The 18,629-nt window shown below is 32.2% G+C and overlaps 1 protein-coding gene and 1 pseudogene across 2 annotated transcripts in view; one reads left to right on the top strand and one right to left on the bottom strand.

The window, feature by feature from the left end:
- Nucleotides 1-18,629, bottom strand: part of SGCZ (sarcoglycan zeta) — an 804,816-nt gene that overhangs the window by 2,501 nt on the left and 783,686 nt on the right. For both annotated transcript variants that reach the window (XM_074329720.2, XM_074329721.2), the window contains 2 exons: nt 16,907-16,979; nt 4,920-5,043 (listed from right to left, as the gene is read on the bottom strand). In XM_074329720.2, coding sequence (XP_074185821.1) covers nt 4,920-5,043; nt 16,907-16,979 — 197 coding nt within the window. The remainder of the gene's footprint in view (nt 1-4,919; nt 5,044-16,906; nt 16,980-18,629) is intronic.
- Nucleotides 5,849-6,580, top strand: LOC141571303 (small ribosomal subunit protein eS6 pseudogene; annotated as a pseudogene).

Genomic DNA, 18,629 nt, shown 5'->3' with positions numbered 1-18,629 from the left:
TAAGAAATGCAAATCAAATCATGCCACTCCAGTGTTCAATATTCTCTAATGCCATGCCATCACTGTTAACGTGAATCTCAATTCCTTTCCAAGGCCCACAAGCCCTATGTGATCTGGCCTATCTCTCTAACATCATTTTCTATATTCTTCTTGCTCCAGCTGTTGCATTGTCTCAAATATGCCAAAAGAACTTTGGCTTCAGGACTTTTTTATTCCCTACTTCTTTAGCCTGCTATACTTTTCTCCAGATATTTACAAGAGGGAATAGATATTAACTATGTGGTTAGAGAACAGCCATGGGAGGAGATTTCCATTGTTCCCCTTTTTTATACTTTTTAGATTTTGAGACACAGGAACCAATTGCATACTCGGATGAATCAGAAAAAGGATTCCTATACTATGGACATGTATATTTTAGATTAATTTTGATGTGAACATGTTTGCTCAAATCTCTACTAAAGGTCATGTTCTCAGAAAGGACTTTCCTAACCATGCTATTAAAATAACACTAATCCATTCATTAATTTATCTTTGATAGTTTTACTTCCCTGTAGTAACAATCCCTTCCTAATATTGATCGTATTTGTTCACTTATTGTCTGTTTCTCTTACTTAAAAGTAAGATCTCTCTTTGGTTCACAGATACAGAACAGTGCATAGAATTACGCAATTGCATATTGTGTGGAATAATGCTCTTCCTTCACTTTGAACACGTGTTGGGTAAAAATGTTAGCCTCCACCAAAATCCAGTTCATCCATTTCATTCTCTATCGACCTTTCCTTAATGCTCCAAGATGGAAAGATTCTATTTGGTTCTCCCATAGCACTTTATTGGTTTTCATATCTGATTTTGCTGATCACTTAATATGTTATTTTATAGTAATATTTGTATCTTCTTTCTTTACTAACCTATGTCCTCCTTGAAGGTGGAACCACTCCTGAATTTTATTCACAGTGTTTGACCCTGCACATACAGCTTCCATATAATACAAATAGCTGTTGAATAAACAAATAGATTATAAGAAAGTGAATGACTGAATTTACCAACAGTACTTGAAGTTAATAAAGCATCACTGAAGCTTTTGTTTGTAGGTGACAAATGTTAAAAAGTATTACACCATGATTACTCCTGGGTTGAGTGACAGGAAAGCAAAGAGAAAAAAAAAAAAAGGCTTCTATTTTAATTATTTTAATAAGGAGATGTGTTTATCTGATATAAAATTTAGAAATGCACAAAGCAAGCAAAATAAAATGACACTACATTTTTGCATATAGATGCTGGGCCTCATTTCTTCTGACTCTGTTTCCATGTTGAGGGACATCAATGCATGTAACACATTGTAACACACTTTGCACTGTCACTTATTTCTCCACAGGGGAGGAGGGATGACTCTCCTTACTTGAATCTGAGAGGAATTGGGCTTGCAGAGCTCATCTCCCTTTCCTCACTTCTTTTTAGGAGCTAGCATGCTTGCAGACAGCATACATTCTCAACCTTTAAAAATGCCAAAAAAAATATTATAGGGTCAAGCTCTGGGACTGTGAAGTTTAGGTCTGCCTAGTTGGAGGTGAGTTCACTCTGAAGAAATGTGAGGTACTGGTATTTTGTCCAAGACATCTTGAGATGTAGACAATAAAGAGTGGGGCATGGAAAGATAAAGAACATGTGGATAAGGAGACTAATATGGTATTGATCAAATGACTATAAGATAGTGTGAATGGTTCATTTATTAGTAAGCAAATAAATTTTACTCATTAGCCCTGGTGGTTTGCAGAAGCTTGCTGACACCAGGACATATCACTGGTTTTTATAATTTGAAGCTGACTGTCTTTCTGTTGGTGTTGCCTGAATGAGTAAATGCAGAGGGTAGCTGTTTTTATAAAGGAAGGTATGCAAGTGGCAGCCTTACATATCAAGCACAGATGTGGAGGCCTTATCAGTGGCGTTAGCCTTCAACTTTATGTTGTGTGGCCTGCTTCAGCTTAGCTATAGAAGTGCGCTGCAGCTCTCCTATCCATTTAGGGGTTGCTCTAGACGATATTTAGCTGTATGACAATACTTAATTCCATAAATTTCTGCGATCCAGACTGTAGCCTCACACATATAAGGGAGGTCGATTTTATTAATAGATAAATTAAAATGAATGGGGTCTTTAAAAAGAGAAAATTATATATTTTTTGCTTGAGATAGAAAATAAGTCAGGAGGTGAAAAGGGGCAATATATATTGATTTTTTTTCCAACCCAACATTGCTCAGCCTCTCCAGGCTTCTGCAGCATGGACAGGTTTGCCCTTATCTAGTTCTATTTCTTTCTGCTAATGCAGTTACTATAATACTGCTCATTTTCCAACTTCTAAAATTGATATTTCTATCTTACATTGCCCTATAAACTATATAATCCATTTGTTTTTGAAACTCTTCCTGGTATTCAGAATTACACCCCTGAGGTTTTAACTCACGGCCTATTGTCTTCTTTCCACCAAGAATTCATTTATCCCATTCTTACATGTTGAAATCAGACCTATCACTGTAGGAGACAATCTTAATCAATTTGAAAAAAAAAAAATGTTTTCTCCTGCACTGGTGATCTTGTAAGATATGTTATTATGTTACTGCATTGCATATGCTATTATAACACTTTCAATGTTCTTACAATTATGATTCATGTTGTCTTCAGAGCTGAATTTGAAATTCCTCTAACACTATGTCTGAAATAACTGAATCTTCTGCAGTGCAGGATTTTGTGTGCAATTTCATGCTTACACATTTAATCTATAATTTTTGTTGTCTCAATACTATGCTTGTTTTGGTTACAATTAGTTTAAAAACAATATAAAGGTAAGGACTTTGCATCTTTCTATATTGTTTAGTAAATGATCAATCTGTCTTTCTGTGGCATAGTCAATAAAACAAAGAGAAACATTTTACATCATTTCACACTTCTTTGTAGGAAAATTGCACGCTATTTATTCTAATATAAAATGCTGTGCTTTTCTATGTCTTTGTTTCATTAATATAAAAATAGACCACATCTGAAAACCTCTTGCTATGATTTATTTATAGCATAATAATAATTTATTTATAGCATAATATTCAATTCACAGTTAAATGCTGATCTGTAACTGAATCCAAGGATTTTGTTGATACTATGAATGAAAATAACGTAAGTAAAACGGTTCATAAATAGGAGTGGCACAGAAGTTAATAACCGCTAATATTCATTATGAGATGATTCACTATGAATAATTTGAATGAAATGGTTAGCATGATAAAAGCAACTGTTAAGAAGAGATGTGAGGTATTTTGAAGGATTTCTGTCTTGACGTGGTAAACAAAGTATTGTAGTTTGTAACTGTAGAGGAAAGACATCCTAAAATGTAACATGGACATATTTACTATAAAACATGGATATAAAATATTTTAAAACATATTCCTAAATAATTTAATTGTAAAATTCACTAACATGCTAATATGGTCCTGTCAATAACTTTGTGTACAAAAGAGAAGCAAAATATATAATTAAAATTTATCTCGACTCAACAATTGAGATAATGGCATAAAGGTAAAGGTAAAAAAGAATATCCTCTTTTGACTCAATTAATGTATCCTCTCATCTTTTCATCTGAAGATATATAGAATGCTCCAGAGCATCTATCTCAAATTATCCTTCCATTCTTTTTTTCTCAAGTTGCACTTTGTAAATTCATAATAAAAAAATAAATAAGCATAATAAGGAAGAAAATACTAAGAGAATTAGTTGGGAGAAACAGCAATCCAACAGATTTAGACCTTCAGAGATTTTAGGAATTACAGTCAAATTATATAGAATAGAATATGTTTTATGTATAAGCCTTTATAATAAAAATAAAAAATATTTTAGAAATAAAAATAAACAAGCAAACAAAAGAACAACTATCAAGATGTCCAGGCAGATTTGAAAAACAATGACATATGAAAATCCTAGAAATGAACAACATAATTACTAAAATTAAGAGCTCAATGTAGGGATTAAATAAGAGATTATATACTGAACAGGAACCTGGACATGTAGATCTGAATAAATGAGAAGAGTGAGGCACAGGGAGACAAAGAAATAGAAAGTAAGAAGGAGAGTTTAAGAGCTCTGGAGAGTATAAGAATGAATAGACTTGGTATTTCTTCAGAGTTATAGAAAAAGGTCACAGAGAAAATGGGGAGAGGTAATATTTAAAGACATAATGCTGAGTAATTTTCAGAATTGACCAAAATGTGATTTATCAGACACAACAATCACAATGTATACAGCAAGTAATGTAAATGAAATGAATATGTCCTTAGAGTGAAAGAGTAGAAGACTCAATGCAAAGGGTTCTTTAGAGCAGGAAGTGAAAAAAGCAGAGGATCTTTAAGGGATTGACAACAGACTTAAAGGAGATTCTTGGGGCAAATAACGTGACATGAAAGAAAGCTATTGAGTATGTCTATCTCGGCAGTAACAATAGGAGTAACCAGTAAACTTTTGATTTGTTTTTATTTAAAAAAACAGGCACTGTCTTTACAGGAACAAACAAACATTCAAGGTGCTTTTCTGAGAGAACGTTTTAAGATCAAAGTAGAATAAAGAAAACAAAGATTACCTTCATTCTTCATATTATCTTGATATTTATCTTGTTTATCTGCCAATTTTGAAACTACAGGAGTGTAGATGCCCCATTTATAATTGGCATATGAATGAATATCTTTCAGTAGAAAGTAGAGCTTCAACTTAAGAACTTAACATTAGGTTTACCAAATTTCATATTTGAAAAGACGTATTAAAATTTTCATAATTTAAGCTCTCTTATGAAGCAGTTCTTTATGTCTCACCTGGACCATATGCGTGTACTTTGAGAGGAACGACCCTTGGCAGTAAAGGTCATTCTCTACCCAGGAGAACTCACCTCCCCCTCTGTAGACTGCAAATGGAGCTCCTTCCTGCAGGTGGCCTTGAAATCCCCTGCAGCTGCACTCACCTGGACCCCTCGAGGAGCCTCCATTATCAAGGACCTGGTTGGTGATTCAAGCCTAAGAGAAAAACAGAACAATCTTTAATAGTAAAAAAATTAAAAAACAAACAAAAAAAGCACACACACATACATAATGCACTAAAAGATAACATTAATCACCTAAAACCAAAGAAGCAGGTGGATATAAATAAAATTCCTTGCTATTTCAAAAAAGGCCAAAATGGGTTTTTAGAATGATTTCTGCATTATTTATTTTTTGACTCTATGAAACTCTATTTGTTGACATCAATTATATCTCATTTGTATAATGATTTACTAACAGAGTCCTATGTTGTTTCCTTTTATGATGCACATGAAAAGTAGATCATGATAAGTTTACTTGCTTAAATCTTATATACTTTCAATATTAATGATGGAGTTTTATAAAAATATTTCTACAAACTGAGCCTGTATCTCTCAATAAAGAGTCCCTATCTTGTGGAGATGAGAGAGCTTAAATGAAAATCATGAATATTGCAAACTTCCAGATGTGCACAGTAAAAATTTTGTAAACTTGAAAAATTTCAAAGTACTCTTTACACTTCTAGAAATTAATTAAAATGAAGAATTAAGGCATTTCCTACATCAACTGACCTCTACTAGCTAAAGAAAATGTCTACACAATTAATGACATTAGTCTGAGGAAGAAAAATTAAATGAGGGGTGATACACAACACAAATGTGATTAAAGGTTAATTATATAAATTTTGAGAGAAAAAACGTATTTTGATAATGTATCTGCAAAAATGACAGCTGGGAGGTAGTTTCAAAATCATCTTCAAGCTGTTTCTTGTGGAGACTCCAAGGTCGTCGGCTACTTCAGGATGAAGCTAAACATCTCTTTCCCAGCCACTGTTTGCCAGAAACTCATTGGAGTGGAAGATGACGCAAATTTCGTATATTTTATGAGAAGCATGTGCTCACAGAAGTTGCTGCTGATGAAGAATCGAAGGGGTATGTGGTTTGAATCAGTGGTGGGAATGACAAACAAGGTTTCCCCAGGAAGCGGGGTGTCTTGACCCATGGTTGTGTCCGCCTGCTCCTGAGTAAGGGGCATTCCTGTGATAGACCAAGGAGAACTGGAGGAGAAAGCAAAAATCTGTTTGGGGTTGAATTATGGATGCCAGTCTGAGTGTTCTCAACTTGGTCGTCATGAAAAAAGGGGAGAGAGAGATTCCTGGTCTCACTGATACAGCTGTGCCTCGTTGCTGGGGGCGCAAAGGCGCTAATAGAATCGCAAACTTTTCAGTATCTCTAAAGAAGATGATGTCCGTCAGTATGTTGTGAGAAAGCCCCTAAACAAAGAAGGTAAGAAACCTGGGACCAAAACACCCAAGATTCAGCGTCCTGTTACTCCACGTGACCTGTAACACAGATGTCAGCGTATTGCTCTGAAGAAACAGCGTACTAAGAAAAATAAGGAAGAGGCTGCAGAATATGCTAACCTTTTGGCCAAGAGAATGAAGGAGGCAAAAGAGAAACACTAGGAACAAATTGCCAAAAGATGCAGGCTGCTCTCTCTGAGAGCTTCTACCTCTGAGTCCAGTCAAAAATGAGATTTTTAAAAAGTAACAAATAAATAAGATCAGACATAGGAAAAAGAAAAAATCTTCAAAATAAAATAAGAGCCAGAGAAGGCAGAATACAGAAAGTAGAATCTAATCATAAAAGCGCTAGTGTGAGAAGAGGTAGAATCTCTGAGTTGGTCTTTTTATGTAAGTGCTCTGCTCTAGGGTTGCAACTGCCTGTGTTACCCTTGACCACACGACTTCAGGACAAGAGCTCTTGGCTCACATGAACCATCATCCAGAGCAACGAGTTTTCTCTGAGGCAATAGAGCCAAGGCTGTTGTGCAGACACAACCACATCAGTTTGATCTTTGGATATCAGCCTTCTCTCAGTAGTGAAGTTGAACTTGACTTAAAAGTGATGTAGAAGGACTAGAGCCAGCATTTAGAATAACTGATTTGAACACTCTCAAATGTTTTTCTTTCTTTTTTTTTTCTTTTTCCTTTTTTTTCACTCACAAAACCAACTGTGGACCTCTTGGACATCTTCTTAAAATCCCTGGAGGGATAAGGTTTTGAGTATACATATTTTAAAGAAATCTCTGCATTTTTCTTGTTTTTAAACAAATATCACAAAATTTCACGGAATATTTGAATACTTGAAAAGAAAAAAATCACTGACAATTTTTTTCACTCATAATCCTTATACTTTGCACACAGTATCTAATTTTCAAAATCTGAATGTTAAATGTGTATTTTTAATTGATGTCCCCTGATACACCTCCAAATCTACATCACATTGAATAATATATCTGACACCACTACCATTTCCATTTATTAATTATCCATAATATTAAATGTAATTATTTAATTTTAGTTTGGGTATTATTGAACCATTCAAATAAAAGTCAGTAAAAGACTTAGTTAGAATAGATTAAGGGGGAGAGGGGTCGTAGATGAGGGTAAAAGGGATCAAATATATGGTGATGGAAAGAGAAGTGACTCTGGGTGGTGAACATACAATGTGATATATAGTGATGTATTACAGAATTGTACACCTGAATCCTATGTAACTTTGCTAAAAATTGTTACCCCAAAAAACTTTAATTAAAAAAAAGAATAAAGTTCTAAAACAGATTATGTATCTGACATTCACAGAAACACAATTCAGTGAATTTATAAGTGGGATGAAAAGCATACTTACTTTATCAAGTAACTGATGTATTTTATTTCTGATGATAAAGTGTTGGGGTTTTACTCATATAGTTAATAGTAAAATATCCATATTAAATATGTACATTTTTGTGCTATAGTTCTACTATGTTTGATATTTGGGATTAGAGCGTTAAATATATGTTAAATATTTCATCGCTCTTGGGTTTTTCCATTCTCATCTTTATTAATTATTTGATCTGAAAATTTTTATTATATTCATCTTCATTTTAGAACTCAGGTATCCACTGCCAATATAGCCATAGTGTAGAGTGCTTTGATAACACTTACTTAGAGGATTTCCCCCTTCAAAGAAGTGGTAAAATTGAGATTTGGCTGGACCTGAATTCAGGAAATTTAGCCAGAATCAATAAGCCTCAATTTTATCATCTCTAAATTGACCATTATAATGTTCTCTGATAGGATTATAATACATTTCTTAAAAAATAAAAGGAAATAAGTATGTGTAGAATAGTATTTTGAAATATTAATGGAATATTCACCTCGGTCCTATTTCCTTGCTCCCCTTACCACCTCCCCATTCACTACAGAGTATCCTTTGCCACACACATTGGATGAAAGAGCAGAGAAGCTGATAAAGATCCTTTGAGTTTCCTAATCTTATAGACATTTTAAGTTGAATAAAATGTTTACCACGTAATGTGTTGAAAATGCATAAACAGAAAACATTATAAACAAAAACAGAAGAAAACCAAAATGAGTCAGAACTTGTTCTTTATTTCTACTTTTTGGAAAACTATTTTCTTGATTCATGGATAGAGAAGATTTGGAGGGAAATCAACAGAATTAGTCTTGAATGGTTCTGTGTTCTGCTACCTGAGGCCAAGTCCTAGGTTGTGGGACATTTATTCTCTAGGTGTTAGAAGTATAAGGAAAGTAGTGATGTCTTGGGATAACTGAGAGCAAGGGATGTGGCACATATACACAATGGAATACTACTCTGCCATAAGAAAAGATGAAATACTGCCATTTGTGATAACATGGATGGATCTTGAAATTATTATGCTAAGTAAAATAAATCAAACAGAAAAAAGTTGAGAACCATATGACTTCACTCATATGTGGGATATAAAACTGAAAGCAAAAAAGGAACAAGACAAGCAAATAAAGAAACAAAAACTCATAGACAGACAATAACTTAGTGGTTACCAGAGGGTAAGAGGGTGGGGGGGATGGTAGATGAGGGTCAACAGTATCAAATATATGGTGATGGAAGAAGAACTGACTTTGGGTGGTGAACACACAATGCAATATATAGATAATGTATTATAGAATTATATACTTGAAGCCTATGTAATTTTGCTGACAATTGTCACACCAATAAATTAAAAGCAAACAAACAAAAAAAGATTCTCAAAGGAGAGAGGAGTGACCTGCGGTGAACTAAAACTAAGTGGAGAGAAGAATGTGAGGCTCTTTGCGAATGCCAGGTTGGCTCATGAGGCCACCAATGACCAAACGTCACCTCTAAATGCCTTGGAACAATGTAAGCCCCTTGGTACAATGATGCAACCCCAAGGGAAAAGAACAGAACTAAACAAACTGGGGCTTCCTTTCAGATATTCAGTGCAATGGAGGCCAAACATGTAAATTAACTTTTACGAGCAGAATATTTTCATTTCTTGTGGAGCTAATTTTGTGAGCTAAGACAATATATACCTTTTATATTATATGTGCATGAGAATTATTAAATATGTGTATTATATATGTAAATAAAACTTATCAAAGGGTACTTGAAAACATTGAAAAGCTGGTAGCAATTTTACAGGTTTACTAAATCCTTCAAGTTCTAAAGTGATTAAGACTTTGAATTAAACAGTTTCAACTGTATGTTTTACTAATCTTGATAAAAATTAAATGCAGTGTGCATTAAGAAATAATACAGTTTTTAAAACACAGCACTATGTTTTCAATAGCATCCAACATTAGGATAAGTAATACATTCTAGACTTAAAATTAATTATGGAGAGTCTGCAGTTAAAGATTATGCAATAAAACTTTATTAGAATATTTGGAGGATTTCATAATTCTATTTTCAAATAAATAGTTGTGGTAGTTAAAGTTTTCTTATGAACATGAAAATTAAAGTAAGCTTGCAAACTATATTTACACACTATTCTGATTATTTAGCATGAGTAAATAAACTCTTTTTGTGGACAAAATATTATAACAGAACGACAATGTATACGAAGAACTGGAAACTTCAAATTTATGCTATTATGAATAGCATAAATTCATAGTGATCATTTACAGATGCATATGTTATATCTGAATCATCTACTATCAATAGCTGTAATTACATGTACACTTTCATTTATGCATATGTACACTATTAACTATCTAGAGCTATTCATGGTCTCCAGGTTTATCACATACTAAGTAGGGAAAAAGGGCATTTCTCCACCACTGTTGTACAAATATTGCTCTGCAGCTCCACCTAAACTCCAAGTGTTAAACTCCAAGAAATCTGACAATAAGAAAGTAATATTCTCATTTAAGCACATTCAAGTTTTTAAAAAAGCTTTGAAATTAGGTAGGCATATGATTATGATATGATGTATCCAAGACCAGTATTAAACAAAAAAGACTTAGATACAAAATCTTAAAAATATGAAATAAAAGTAGGCATTATATTTTACCAGCCATACCAGATTATCAAAATGGTTTGATGATTGTGAATTAATATATTTCATTGACTATTCAATAAAATATTTTCCCAGGCATTTACTAGAGGCTGAGTGCTTCTTTCTAGAAGCTATATTATGAATTTCAGAATAATAATAGAAAAGCATTACTGATTTTGAAAGTGTTACTGTATACTGTAAAGTCATGGAAGTTATTTATAAGAAGCTATTTAGGAAATTGAGGTATTAACTCACTGAAACTTAATTACTATGCTCAAGAGTTACATCTACCTACTGAAATAATTAAATGTAGGATTTGAATAAGAAGCTCATAGGTTCTACATGAGTTCTACTTAAAATTTTAAATCCAGTTAACATCTCTGGGGCTCAGTTACCTAATACACAAAATCATAGAGTACATTAAAAATAGAATATTGTAGCCATTGCAAAACATCATTAGATTTTCCCTTTTTTATTAGTGAGCTAGTTATATAATTATAATAATATACTAAAAGCTAACATTAATACTGGAAACTTAGTCTATACTTAAAAAACTTTGCATCGATATCTCTTCATCAGCCCACCAATACTAAGGGGCACTTTAATTATCCATATTTTACCTAGGTAATACTTGACTTTTATTGTAGTCATTTTCTCAGGATTATGTAGTTGGTAGTAAAGACCTTAGAATATCCAAAGCAATTATGAAAAAGAATAACAATGTTGGAGAACTTAAAACTTATTGTAGTGCTATTGTAATTAGGACAGTGGAATAACCAATCACACAATAGAATAAAACAGAGACTCCAGAAACTGACTTTTACACATACAGTCATCAATATTTGACAAAGGCAGTGATCCAATGAGAAAAATCAAAGTCTTTTCAACAAATGGTGCTGGAATAACTGATCTCTATATGGACAAAATGAACCTCAACCTATACCATACACTGTTACCAAAGTATAATGAAAGATAAAAACCAAACAAACAGCTTTTAAAAGAAAATATCCTTGTGACTTGAGAGCAGGCAAACTTTCTTAGAGCACAAAAAAGCAATAACTAATAAATATTTGAAAACATAAATTAGATGTCTTCAGGATGAAATGCTGCCTTTCAAAATTACCATCGATAAAATGAATATACAACCCATAGACAGAGAACTACTATTCACACATACACGCACACTTTATATATATATATATATATATATATATATATATATATATATATATATATCACACACACACACACACACACATATACACACACACCTACACACACACATATATGGTGCCAAAAAAAGTATACACATTTTAAGAAAAGAAAACTGTATTAAAATTGCAATGATATATACCAATAACAAAAAATGAATACAAGTCATGTTTGACTTCTGCAATCACAAGAGGTGCTCAAAGTGGTTACTATCAGTGTCCAGACACTTCTGATTACAGCGAACTACTGCTTGAGAAACATTGACCAAAGTGTCCACTTGTATACATTTCTTTTTGACATCCCCAGTATATATGATTAAAGACATATAGGAAATAATAATGAAAAATTTACCTGGGTGTATATAGGTGACCATTACAAAATGCTTTCTACATTGAATGTGTTTGAGAATTTTCATAATAAGATGTTTGGAAAGAAGAAGTGGTCTCAGATCTTATAGGATTATCCACTTCTTCCATAAAATTTGTAAAACATTATACTATGGGATTCTAAATAAGAAAAGTGTTAATTGATGCTAATGTTTGACTGTCATCAACTCTATTCATGTGCAATAAAGAATGTTAATGACATATAGAGATACTTCCAAAATATGTAATTCTTGTTGCTAAATTTTTATATTAATATAAGTGCTATATTATTTAATGTCTGTGTTTTTCAGTTATATCAGAGACAGGGATATCTGAAAGGACTTCTGATATTATTTACTTTACCTGGAAATTCAAGAATTTGAGATAATCCTTGATAAAAATAAACTCATACATAGTTCTATATCATGAGATTTACAATATTTCACAAAGTAATAAACACATGCAATAAAATCCCAATAAAAATCTCAATAGAATCTCTTTAAACTTGAAACATTGTGTTAATATATTTTGAGGAGACAAGTAGGCGTGACAATTATCAGATTTTTAAAATGAATGTAAAGTTGCATGTTTTCCTTTTAAAGTTAGAATTTAATATAAAATTATTTTAATTAAAATGATATTGAAATTAGAAATAGAAATTGGGTCAATGGAACACAATACAATTTAAAACAAAGTATGAGAAATTAATATCTGATAAATTAGCAATCATTTTGTTCTGGAAAATACTAGATTATTTAATAAATAATAATAAATTGACCAATCATATTGAAGAAAATAACATTAGATCATTAACAAACTGTGCAAAAATAACTCCCAGTTTCATCTACTCAAAATATTAAAATTAATAAAGAATTCACCATCTGTAATATTCAACAGAAAATTAGAAGGAAATTCAGAACATAATTTCCCATTTTATTCATTCAAAGTATGAACTATAAAATATAAAAGTGTTCATTTTGAAAGCATTATAGCAATCATAGCGATGAATTTCAGACTAGTTTTCATAGTGGGTACCCAGGGATTATAGCAGACACAAAGATTAATGTTGAACCTGAGTCACCCTGCCACCTGGTTTTTTCCAAGCCATTCTGTTTTTATGGTGTTTACATACCAATGATGCAAAAGTATTTTGTTTTTAAGGTGGTGTACAATTCTCAAATTTGAAAATGAGTGGCTTAGGTCTCTAGCAGAATTCTCAACATTCTGAGAAAATAATTCACGTTTCTTTTACACTAAGTTACAAGATGCAATTACAAATGTAAACTTAAGCAGAATTTAAGTATCATGTATCTTGTTCTTGCTAAATATTTAATGCCAGATACATAGTAGGCACTCATTAATTATTTGCAGCTTCAGTGATGGAATGAATGGAGAATTGAACAGAAAAGTGTTTTAAGGAAAAAAAAAAATCAATGCAAACTGTGCCTTGAACATATTAGAAATCTTATTGTCTTATTGTTTCAGGCTACAGTGAGCTTTCTTCAGATGCAAATCACATTGTTTTTGTTTCCTACATTTTTGTTGTTTTCTGTTCCCTAGCTCATCCCATTATGGTCTCCTGCTTCAAATTATATCACACAAATCTCTAGATCAACTGTCTTTTGTGTTCCCAAGATTCCAAGCTAACACAAGCATCTCAGAAGGCTCGTTTGCTATTAAACTCTAAATATATATATATATATATATACACACACATATGTAGAATGACAGAATAAAAGGGAAGGAGAAAGAATGAGAGAATGGCAAGAGGGGAGAAGGAGAGAGGAGGGGAACGGGAGGGAAGGGAAGGGAAGGTGGAGGGAGGTGAAAAATACTACTTTATTATTTTTTTGTCTTAGGTAGAAAATGCCTGCAAAGTATTTTATTGCTTTTTTGATAAAATTTCTCAGGGAAAAAAATCCTGAATTGCTTAATAAATAGGGCCTTTTCCTTGAACACAGGAGTGATATAAATTAGAGCAATGTAATTTCAGAGAGTAATTTGGAGCCTGGGAACTTCAACATTTCAGTTTTAAATTATATTCACACAAAAATGGAAATGATGAAAACATGCCAATTATATCATTAAACGTTAACTAATTTTACTGATTCAAAGTCAAGATTCTTGTCTTATTCTTGGAACAGTTAATGGAACCTGGATCCAAACAATCTTTGGGTAATGGGCATTATATAATGGATTTCGTCACTTCTTACCATAGACTAAAGAAACCCTATTGAATTGCAATGATTTACATAGAAATTAATTTAAGCAATAAAAGAGAAAGAACATTCATATATGAACTATTCCAGGCAAATATGCCATTATCTCCTTACTGACTGAATGCATTAAGCATACATTCTTTTAGCCTTGTAACACTTAAGTCCCAATTAAAAGCATTATCACCTTATATAAGAAATGAAAGAAAATTTAAATGTTTAGGTTTAAAATGAACATGGAAACTAGCACAAAACTTGGCATATATTAAACACTCATCAAACATCTAAAAAATAAATAGATTATCAAAATCTACTACATTTCCACACCAAAATATTACCTATACTCTATAATAAACTTTTGAAATGTTCCTTTTTAAAGACTTTTATTTTTGGACAGAAACAAAATCAAAGACAACATGGCTACTCACTCCACAAATTATCCTTACATTTACTGGACCAACCCATCACACCTTGTTGGTTAGGATTAGGTTGCCAACTACCTTGTTTCCCTGAAAATAAGACCTAGCTGGACAATCAGCTCTAATGCATCTTTTGGAGCAAAAATTAATATAAGACCCGGTATTATATTATTATATTATATTATATTATATTATATTATATTATATTATATTATATTATATTATATTATATTATACCCAGTCTTATATTATAGTAAAATAAGACCGGTATTATATTAATTTTTTGCTCCAAAAGACGCGTCAGAGCTGATTGTCTGACTAGGTCTTACTTTCGGGGAAAAATGTTAAGAGTATTTCATATTGCCCCCAAAAATAACACTGTCAGCAAGACTTGTGAGATCTTTTTTGACACTCTGCTTTTAATCTTCAGTACACAAATGAATAATTGAATACACCCATCATTGCTGTGCTTTGTTTCTGTTTCAGTTTTGGAATTTAGATCAGTACTTATCTTAGGGGTTGCCAATCTGTTTTTAGCACCAGCAGATATGCCTAGTTTAGCTCAATGGTTAAATAATTGATAAATATTTAGAAAATAAAATCTTGAAACACTATATACTAATTATAATTTAATTCACATTCACACATGAATTTTGAGACATGTCAGCAATGGAATTAAAATAGCAGTTGGTTCTTACTCCTCTTTTGGTAATAGATTTTCTTAACGAAAATCATAAAATGAGTATATAATTATATACTTAAAATATATATATAATCATAAAATGAGTATATAATTATATACAAAAGTTAGAATTAAAAAATGTTTCTTTTAGAACTTAGTAATTTAATTTTTTTATTGAATGAATCACTCAACTTTGATAACTGTGTTGAAACACAGTTCAAAACAACTGGAATCCTTGTTTGTCACATGTGTCTTAGTAATACAATAACAAATGCTGCCACATTCCTTATATTGTATACATTTAGTAGTATCCTCATTATTCAGTTTTGCTAAGTTTCAGTAATACAGATTACAGGATATTTCTCAGACACTATTATATGTGAGATACTGTGCTGGTTGCTACAGCACTGAAGATAAGCAAGAAAGGTGCAGATAGTATTCTAATGCAACATATAACTTTGCTAAGTGGAGATGGATAAAATAAATTAACAAAAAGTTAAATTCCTAACAGAAAAGAGTCATAAATCAAGACTGTAACATATTATGAGACACTATTTACACATATTCTTCAACCCTTCTAAGTCCTTGGGGTTTTGCCATAGAGTATATAATTATTGTTGTTGTCTTATAAAAAATGCTTTGTTCATATGAACAGGGCCATCTTCTCCTTTTATTTTAACTACTTGGTTTTTAACTTATTTTAACTTAACTATTTGGTTTGAATCTGGGTTATTCAACTAGTGAGAAATTAAGTTCTTTATGAAATTTCATCATAGAACTATAGAAGTCTACAAATTTTACTTTTTTAAAAGCATGGCTTTTTTTTTTTTTTTTTTTTTTTTTTTTGCATTAACATGTCCGGCTTTTTTTTTTTTTTAATTTTCATTTGAGCAGTTTTCCCACTTATCCAAATGAGAGGGGCTGAAACTGACCTTTATGAAATAAAATGTTTTTTGTTTCTGGTTATTTATTTATTTACTTATTGCTTAATATTTTTATTGTGTTTTTCAAGACAAAGACTCTTTTGGGTTGATACTTTGATTCAGCTTTAAATAATTTTAATATTTGATTTATGGAACAGCACAATATCAGGTAGCAGCTTATTCCATTGGAAATATTAGATTGAGGAGTCCATCATAGGGCAATTAAGTTCTGCCTTTTTCTGATTACTATTTATATTTGTTTCTGTTATTTCCCTCTAATATCATTCTCTGACCATGACTAGCATTCTCCTATTCTCTGCTCCCCCTTTCTTTATGCCTGTGCATGCCATATATTTCATTGTCTAGGACAGGTTTTCTGGAATCCTTATCTTTATGGATCCTCCTCTCCACTTCCTCTATAGCTGCCATTTCCTTTCTTTTTCCATACTTCTCCTATCTGATATATTTATTTTTATATTCATTGGATGTTTATTACAGAAGCAACTATATGAAAGTTTATTTTTAGAATAATAACTTACATTTTCTTGCTCTTCATCAAATACTTGACTATCTACCACGTAGGCAGGAAATGTAAATTCTTTATACAAGTACGTAGCACATTTTTTATTTCAGTTCTTTGCATATCAAGGATGATGAACAGTGATGGAAACAATGACACAATGTAAGAGACAGGACTTACCTGAGGTCTTGGAAAGGTTCTGCTCTGATGTGAGGTGTTTCAACAGAGTGTCCGAATACTGCTCCTTCAGTGCCTGGGGGTAACGTGAAGGCGGTAGTTAGTTTAAGCAAGTGGACACGTGCACTGGGTTTCATTTCTATTTCTATGGATCAAATATACTTCCAAAAATGGTACAACTGAAAATAGAAGTACAGAAAATAGAAGAAAAATTGGAAAAGCGTTCAAGGTAGGGAAGGGCCAAGGTGGATAAATCCAAAGGTCACTACTTTTAAAATGATTTTATTTATAAAAGTTTAGATTGAGTTAGAACAAAAACCCATCTCCTTCCCCTTTTGGATTTCCCTGCTAACTGAATTTGAGGGAAGGATAGGTCACAATACTAAGTTCTGTCCTTCTGGCAAACAGCAGAGCATGAATGAAAATGTGGAGAGTGAGCTCCAATGTAGCATATTATTAGATATTTAAAGGCATAGGTCTTATTAGGCATTTAGCATTTCTCCCACATACAGCTCCCACCTTTGATACGACTGATCGTTGAATGGCAGAGAACTGATCACCTTACTTACTGATCACTAGAACTAAGGCTATATCTAAAACCATGACCTACTTGAATTCATTCTATTAGAGTTGACTTCATATAGTTATCTGAAGAGGTCCTGTATGCTAACACTTTCTTCAGGCAATTGAATGATACTCTAGCTAAGCTTTCCTTTATGGACTCCATCTGATTTTTTATGTTCCCACAGTTTTTCCATAATTTAGCTGAGCAAAACAGAATATTTTCCTTTTCAAAAATCAAATGCAAAACACATTTTTAAAATAAGATGAAGAAAAAATCTCTTTTTTCCTTTTGTAATTTCACATAAATGTTTTAGATCATTTCTTCAGTTATAAACGTAATTTTATTTTGGTTTAATCTTTTTCAAATATATTGGTATAAAAAATGTTGTGCCTCCTCCATCAATGGCCTCCACACTAGCTTAATAGCACAATGCAATTGAAAAATACAAATTTTAAAACTACCAAATGAAGCTGCTTCTGCTTATTGTGAAGACCATTATAAATATATTGATTTAATAAGCAATGAAGAAATTGCCACTAGGAAATAAGAGCTAACACTTACATTTCTTGAAAATAAGTTATTATCTAAGGAAATAAACTAAAATCAGCAGGAGACTCCTCTACATAAAACAGCAATGCAGACCTTGATCTTGAATCATAGCAAAAGAGATTTGCTAAACATTGCAACATGGGTTCATCTACATTATGGTTCTAGGGGTAAATTTATAAGATTCTGCTGCAGTAGATTCCTAAGAGTAGAGATTTCAGTTTATAACCTTCAAGCTATTGTAATTTGTTGACCTCGTACTAGATTTTAGTAGCTTTTTTTCCCCCCATAAGAGGATCTGTAGGGCATATGTCCTTGCTGCTCTTCCCCCTTCTGCTCAGGTTCCCTGGCTCCTTATGAAAATTACTGGTATAGCATTTATCTTGCTGCCTTGCAATATGCTTTAAATTCATGCGTAGTAACTTATAAGTGTCTTGAACTCAAGGATTTTGTCATAATCAATATTGTACACTTAGTACTGCTCTTGGATTCTGATATATAGTTGAGGATCAGTAAGTTAAAAACAGAATGAGAATGAAATAATTAATAAGAGCATGAATAAATGAAAAATCATTCTATTTTATAATTTATATGTAATTTATATGTTAAGTTTCT

The sequence above is a fragment of the Rhinolophus sinicus genome, chromosome 16, assembly GCF_057876585.1.
Source record: "Rhinolophus sinicus isolate RSI-liver-muscle chromosome 16, RSI-T2T, whole genome shotgun sequence".
NCBI classification, from domain to species: domain Eukaryota; kingdom Metazoa; phylum Chordata; class Mammalia; order Chiroptera; family Rhinolophidae; genus Rhinolophus; species Rhinolophus sinicus.
This window is presented reverse-complemented; position numbering and strand designations above follow the sequence as displayed.